At 48.8% G+C, this 7,500-nt stretch overlaps 1 protein-coding gene across 1 annotated transcript in view; it reads left to right on the forward strand.

Moving 5' to 3' along the window:
• Nucleotides 1-7,500, forward strand: part of LOC125030630 (dynein axonemal heavy chain 7-like) — a 106,281-nt gene that overhangs the window by 83,441 nt on the left and 15,340 nt on the right. Inside the window, 8 exon segments of the mRNA XM_047620808.1 lie at nucleotides 181-340; nucleotides 2,627-2,872; nucleotides 3,214-3,411; nucleotides 3,760-3,952; nucleotides 4,436-4,581; nucleotides 5,371-5,523; nucleotides 6,392-6,543; nucleotides 7,392-7,500. The exon segment at nucleotides 7,392-7,500 is cut by the window's right edge and continues 111 nt beyond it. Of these exon segments, the coding sequence (XP_047476764.1) occupies nucleotides 181-340; nucleotides 2,627-2,872; nucleotides 3,214-3,411; nucleotides 3,760-3,952; nucleotides 4,436-4,581; nucleotides 5,371-5,523; nucleotides 6,392-6,543; nucleotides 7,392-7,500 (1,357 nt within the window).

Raw genomic sequence — 7,500 nt, forward strand, 5'->3', positions numbered from 1 at the left:
TCCCCTTGAACAAATAATGATAAACGAAACATAATTACCAGAAACAAGTGAAAGAATAAAACGATAATAAATATAAATGAATAATAAAAATTCCCAAGACCCTACCATTTTTTTTTTTATTATTTTTTCACCGATTCCAAACACCTTTCTTCCCTTCCTCTTCCTCCTCCTCTCCTACAGGAACTTGAAGGAGCTGGAGGACCGTATCCTCTCGACACTGTCCTCCTCGAAGGGCAGCATCCTGGAGGACGAGACGGCCATCAACATCCTGAGCGACGCCAACCGCCTCGTGAAGGAGACGCAGGAGAAGCAGACGATCGCGGAGGAGACGGAGAAGAAGGTTGGTGGTCGGGAGGGGGAGGGGGGGATGGAGGAGGAGAAGAAGGTTGGGGGGGTGGGGGGGTTAGGAGGAGTGGTAGGAGGGAGGGGGAAGAAGGGGGTGAATGTAGGAGGAGACGGAGAAGAAGGTTGGTATGGGGGGGAGGAGGGGGGGGTGAATGTAGGAGGAGACGGAGAAGAAGGTTGGTGGTCGGGGGGGGAGGGAGGGGGGGGAAGGGGGTGAATGTAGGAGAAGGAGAAGGTTGGTGGTGGGGGAGGAGTTGGAGGAGTGGGAGGATGGAGAAGGGAAGGGGGTGGAGGGGGAATGTTGGAGACGGTGAAGGAGGTGGATAGAGAGGGGGATGGGTGGAGGATAGGGGAAGGGGAGGGAGGGTGAGTGTAGGAGGGAGTTAGAGAGGAGAAAGAAGGGAGTAGGGGTAAGGGGAGGGGGAGGAAGTTAGGAAGGGGGAAGGGTGGATGAGGGGGGAAGGGGAGGGTAGGGGAATGTAGGAAGGAGTTAGAAAGGGGAAAGAAGGGAGGTGGAGGAGGGGGGAAGGGGCGTGGGGTGGAGTTAGGGAGGGGGAGTGGGGAAGGGGGAAGGGGAAGGAGGGAGGAGACGGAGAAGTGGGGAGGGTGGAGGGGGGTAAGGGGAGGGGGGTGAATGTAGTCGGAAGTTAAGGAGAGGGAAGAGGGAGGGAGGGAAGCGGGGGGTAGGGTGAATGCAAGAGAAGACGGGAAAGGTGGGTGGTGGGGGAGGGAGAGGAGGGGTAAGGGTAGGGTGGGGTGTATGTAGGAGGGAATTAGGAAGGGGGGAGGGGGGAGAAGGGAAGAGGGGGGAATTAGGAAGGGAGGAGGGGGGAAGAGCGTGGGAAAGGGGGGGGAGAGGGGGGAAGGGGGTGGGTGAATATATGAGGGAGTTAGGGAGGAGGGAGGGGGTGTAGCATGTCAAAGGGAGGAGGCGGCGAAGAAAAGGATGGAGGGGGGAGGGGGAGGGAGAGGGTAAGGGGTTGAATGTGGCATTAGCTTTAGATTTGAATACCCTATTTTGCCAATATGTTGCATATGACTGAGCCTATTGAGAGCTCTCGGTTCTCTTGAAGGCCCTTGCATGATTATATATTATATAAATATTATACAATATCAATTATAATAGTCTTTACAGTACTACTAAAATTATTAATGTTACATGAATTTTAGCGAAGTGATTGAATATACATGAGCTTGATATTACCTAATACAAAAAGGTGAGTTATAAATACCAACTGATGATGCTTTAATGTCGACGCATTTATTAACAATACAACATGGACATTGCGTACATATCGAAAAATATACAAGGGAGGGAAAGTGTGGAGTGGGAGAGTGGGGAGGGAGTGTGGGTGGGGGGAGGGGGGAGGGGATATTGATATCTATGACTATGCAAATTTCTTCTCTCTAACATAATTTCTCATAAATGCATCCACAAGACTGTTAATCTATGTCCCTTTAGTCCGTCATTCCGTTCCCTGTTAAGAAGGCAGAAGCAAAAACGTATAAATTTTAAAAGCCAAAAACTACTCTATTGAGAAAGTGAAAATCCTCTGTCCTTTTCTGGGAATATTTCTTTTCTATGTTATTAATCTTATAGAATTCCCGCTTCCCTTTCCCTTCCTGTTTGTTTCATGTTTTCTTAAACCAAATAAGCCTTTTCCCCTCTGCTCTCCCATACCAAATCAACACTTTAGTACAAAAACCAGATGTACCAAAAGAGATTCGAAAAGATACCCATCATAGCCAAAAGGAAATACTTGGGTTTGTGTTCTTTCTACCTGACATTTTTTCTACGCTGAATGCCACTTCATGTCACCGTTTTCGATGACAGAACAACACTTCAGGACACGAACCAGCTGAAAAACAGACCCGAAAAGCACCTTCGTACAGTGCACCCAATTTCAGTAAAGATTCATTTGGCAACTCTTCCTCCGAAATTCCGATTTGCCAAGTCTGTTATAAAGTGGTGTTGAAGGCAGCAAATTCCAATAAAAATACCTATAAATATTATATTTTAGTTCTGAAAAATATAAACCCTAAGTGATTTGAACAGTATAAACTAAATAAATGAGGAAATAAAAAAAACTATATCATCCGGTGTGAGTTGCCAGTTTTTCTCTTTCCCGAAAATGGACACACCATAACGTTATTTGCTGTTATCTGTAATATTCTCAAAAAAGGTCTTCCATTATCATTGTTATGTGTGTCTGCATGTATTTCCGTTCGGATTTTCATTAAAAAACATCCTCCTTCCCTCCCTTCCCTGCCTCGCGTGCAGATCAACGCCACCCGCCTGGGATACCGTCCGGTCGCCGTCACCGCTTCCATCCTGTTCTTCACCCTAAGGGACCTGGCTGCCCTGGACCCTATGTACCAGTTCTCCCTCAACTGGTTCGTCAATCTCTTCTCCAACTCGATCGATAACTCGGAGAAGGCGAGTGAGTTACCCGATCGACTCAACGCCCTGCAGAGCCACTTCACGCTCAGTCTCTATCATAACGTGTGCACCGGGCTTTTCGAAAAGGTAGGCTTTGGATTGGGTTTCTTGATTGTTTTGTCGTTTTGCTGTTTTTCTTTTCCTTTTATTTTGATTTCATTTTTTTTGTTTGTTTTTATTTCTTACTTATTTGGGGGGATCTTCGAAAAGGCCATCTTTGTCTTTTTTTATTTTCTTCATTTTTGTGTGTATATATATATATATATGTGTGTGTGTATGTGAGTGAGTGTGTATGTGAGTGTGTGTGTGTGTGTGTGTGTGTGTGTGTGTGTGTGTGTGTGTGTGTGTGTGTGTGTGTGTTCATATATATAATTTTTCTTTTGTTTTTTTGCTTAAGTTCATCCTTCTTTTCACTTTGCCTTTTCCAGGACAAACTCGTGTTTTCCTTCTTGATGTGTGTGAACCTCCAGCGCGCCGAGAAGAACGTGGACGACGCTGAGTGGCTGTTCCTCCTGACGGGGGGTGTGGCCTTGTCCACTGGCCCCTCCCCAAACCCCGCCCCTGAGTGGCTCCCAGAGAGCTCCTGGCAGCAGGTTCAGTGGCTTCACTGCCTCCCGTCGCTCAAGGTGGGAGAGAAAGAAGACATAAATCATAATCAAGGATAATTGATGGCTATTCTGGTTGCATTTCATTCATCTCTCTTTTAGTGCACTGAATTATTCTGACCGCATACACACGGTGGGAATAAGGACACTGATGACAGAAAATACGACCATGATACTGACCTTAATAATGATAGCAATTGCATAACCTGTTATACTGATGATCATGATAACAAAACTGATAACAATAATAACAATTAGAGCACCAAAAAACCCTCATTAACTAGCAAGAACAATCAAATAGTAAATTATTTTAATTTAAAGTTCAAGCAATAATTAAAACCCTCCACCCCCCCCCCCTCCCTCCTTCAGCACCTTGCGGTCGAGTTCGCGGAGCACCTGGAGGAGTGGCGCGCCGTGTTCGAGTCCGAGACGCCGCAGAAGGAGACGATCCCGAGCCTGAAGGAGGGCGAGGAGGTGCCCCTCTCCCGCATGCAGTTGCTGTGTGTCCTTCGGTGCCTTCGCCCGGATAAAGTGGTGGCCGCCGTGCAGGATTATGTCGCGGGTGGGTACTTGTCCTTTTTTCTTTCTCTCTCTTTTTTTTTCCATTCTTTTGTGTTATTTATTTTGAGCTACTTTTTACGCAGTGTGTTGTCATCTGTGATCTCTCATCCGGTAGACGTTCTGGGTAAAGCACGCGTCTTCAAATTACTTATGGATAACTCTCTTCAAACCTCTTTCTCCTTGTTCTTCCTCATTTTATTTCTTCTCTGCCTCTATGTCGTTCTCCTTCATCTCCCCCTCTGACCTTCATGTCTTCCTCCTCTTGTTATTTCTTCTCCTCTTCCTCCTCCTCCCCCTCCTTCTCCTCCTCTTTCTGTTTCTCCTTCATCTGTCTCCGCCGCGCATAACCCTTCCCTTCTCTTCCTCCCTCTCTCTCCCCCTCTGACCTTCTTCCGTCTTCCTATTTTTTCTTCTCTTCCTCCTCCTCTTTCTGTTTCTCCTTCATCTATCTCCGCATAACCCTCACCTTCCCTTCCTCCCTCAGACCTCCTCGGCAAGGCGTACATCGAGGCGCCGCCCTTCGACCTGGCCCGCACCTTCACCGACTCCCACTGCTGCCTCCCTCTCATCTTCCTGCTCACGCCCGGCGCTGACCCGACGGCGCTCCTCCTCAAGTTCGCCGAAGACCAGGTGAGTCGGAGGAAGAAGAGGCGGTCGTGTTTTTTCTTTCTTTCTTTCTTTCTTTCTTCTTCTCTCTATCTTTCTTTTTCTTTTGTTTAGCGAGGTTTGGGTTTAGGTGGTTACTGGCTGTGGCGAGTTAGTTGATGAGCGTGGGTAAACAAGTCATTAGTTTGACCTGAGTTATCTGATGAATCCCTAGAAGTCACTAGTTTGGTTTAGTTCCTGAGCGAATGGGTCCAATTAAACAGTGACTGGGCTAAGCGAGTTACTTGGTAAGTGTGAGCAACCAATTCTCTGGTTCCTTGGTGAATGCGGGATCCTAGAAGTCACTGTTTTGGATGTCACTAGGTAAATATAGGTTCTTATTCACTGTTGTGCATAATTCTAAACTTAATGAATCGCGGGTTTGGTTCAGTCTCTAGCAAATCAGTTTTGTTATAAGTCAGTGAGCTTAGATGAATTAGTGAGACTCATCAGTAACGTTACTTGAATCATAGAGTGAATCTTGAGCTAACTGAATCATAGTATTTATATAGCGTATTGCTATCTTTGATCTCGCATCCGCTGAACCAATAACAATGTCTGTGAGACTCATTAATAACCTTACTGAAACCGAGAAGCGAATTACGAATCGACTGAACCAGGAAATAAACCAAACTAACCAACTAAATAAATTAATTAATTAGATAAGGCTGAATCGCGAAATAAACGAGACAATCAGAGGCAATCTTCAACACCCGTCCACTTCCCTCTAACTCCCCCCTCCCCCCTCCTCCTCCCTCCCGCGTCCTCCTACAGGGTATGGGCGGCGAGCGTCTGCAGAGCGTGTCCTTGGGCCAGGGACAAGGGCCCGTGGCTCGGAGGCTCATCGAGGAGGGCGTCAGGATCGGCACGTGGGTCCTCCTGCAGAACTGCCACCTCGCCAAGTCCTTCATGCCGCAGCTGGAGAAGGTAAGAGATAGATCTATCGATGGTGTTATTGACATTTTTGGATATTTAGGTGTCGCTGTATTGTTTTTTTTTTTTTTTTTTTTTTTTTTCCGTCGTTCTTTTAATTATTTGGTTATTAAGGTTTTTTTTTTTTTACTTATTTCCTGGGCTTTGTGAATCGGTAATTATTTTTCTCTCCTTTCCTTCCTCCGTTAATGTTACCCGTTTGCTTCTTTTTTTCCCTCCCTTTTACACCCCCCTCCTCTCCCCTTCACCCCCTCACCCTCCTATCCTCCGTCCCTCCTCATCCCCTCCCTCTCCCTCCCACCCTTATCCCCCTAACCCTCATCTTCTCCCTCATCTTCTCCCTCCCCATCACCCCCTCCTCTCCATTCTCCCCCTTCTCCCCCTCACCCTCCTTTCCTTCCCTCCCTCCCTCCCTCCTCATCCCCTCCCTCTCCCTCCCACCCTTATCACCCCACACCCTCATCTTCTCCTTCCCCATCATCCCCTCCTCTCCATTCTCCCCTTCTCCCCCTCCCTCCTAACTCCCTCGGTCCCTCCTCATCCCCTCCCTCTTCCTCCCATCCTTAACCCCCCCTCCCCCTCATTTTCTCCCTCTCGCTCACCCCCTCCTCTCCATTCTCCCCTTCTCACCCTCACCCTCCCTCCCACCCTCCCTCCTCATCCCTTCCCTCCCTCCCACCCTTAACCCCCCCTCACCCTCATCTTCTCCCTCTCCCTCACCCCCTCCTCTCCATTCTCCCCTTCCCACCCTCACCCTCCCTCCCACCCTCCCTCCTCATCCCCTCCCTCCCTCCCCTCCCACCCACCCTTAACCCCCCCTCACCCTCATCTTCTCCCTCTCTCTCACCCCCCCCCCCCCCAGCTCTGCGAGGAACTCAACCCCGAGACCACCCACGCTGACTTCCGCCTCTGGTTGACGAGCTACCCCTCCGCGCACTTCCCCGTCTCCGTGTTGCAGTCGAGTATCAAGATGGTCACCGAACCGCCGAAGGGCCTCAGGGCGAATCTCAGGAGGTGAGGAGGAGGGGGAGGAGGAGGAGGAGGATGGGGGGGGAGGATGGGAGGGAGGGAGAGGAGGGGAAGGGGAGGGAGGAGGAGGAGGATGGGAAGGGGAGGTGAGGGAGGAGGAGGATGGGAAGGGGAGGTGAGGGAGGAGGAGGAGGGGAAGGGGAGGTGAGGGAGGAGAGAGGGGGTAGGGGTGAAGGATGAGGGGAGGTGGGGATGAAGGAAGGGAGGGGAGGGAGGGGGGGGATGAGAAGGGGAGGTGAGAGAGGAGGAAGATGGGAAGGGGAGGTGAGGGAAGGCGGAGGAAGGAGTTAGTAGGAGGGGAAGGGAGAGGAAGTACAAGGTAAGAAAGAGAATGAGGAGGGAGGGAGGGAGACAAACAGATAGTAAAATATTCACAATTACGAAAGTGAAACAACAATATCAGGAAATGAGAATAAGGAGGAAGGGTGGAAGGAAGGATGAGGGATGGAGGGAGAGATGGAAACAGAGAGATATTCAAATAATATAGGGAGGCAGGATCGGTCTCAGTAGATGATGACGAAGGAGAGAGAGGAAAGTAAGGGAGAGGGAGAAGTAGGTAGATGGAAGGATGAAGGGAAAGAAAGTAATTGAAAAAGAGAAGGGGATAATGGCTAAAGAATGAGGGAAGAAGATGAGAGAAAGAGAATGAAGGGAGAGTGGGAGAATAGGAGATTAAAACGGAAGAAAGGAAGAGATGAGGAATAAAGAGAGAGAAAAAAAAAATCCAAAACAATAGCACAAAACGGATTATAATTCCCACTTTTATCTTTATCTTTCTCATTCTCCTTCCACCCATTTTCTCTTCTTTTTATTATCATATTCCTCCTCCACAGACTCTACCTCGCGGACCCGCTGTCGGAGCCGGATTTCCTGACGGGCGAAGGCTCTTCGGAGAAGTTCCGCCGTCTAGTTTACTCCCTCTGCTTCTTCCACGCCGTCGTG

The sequence above is a fragment of the Penaeus chinensis genome, chromosome 2, assembly GCF_019202785.1.
Source record: "Penaeus chinensis breed Huanghai No. 1 chromosome 2, ASM1920278v2, whole genome shotgun sequence".
Lineage (NCBI taxonomy): Eukaryota > Metazoa > Arthropoda > Malacostraca > Decapoda > Penaeidae > Penaeus > Penaeus chinensis.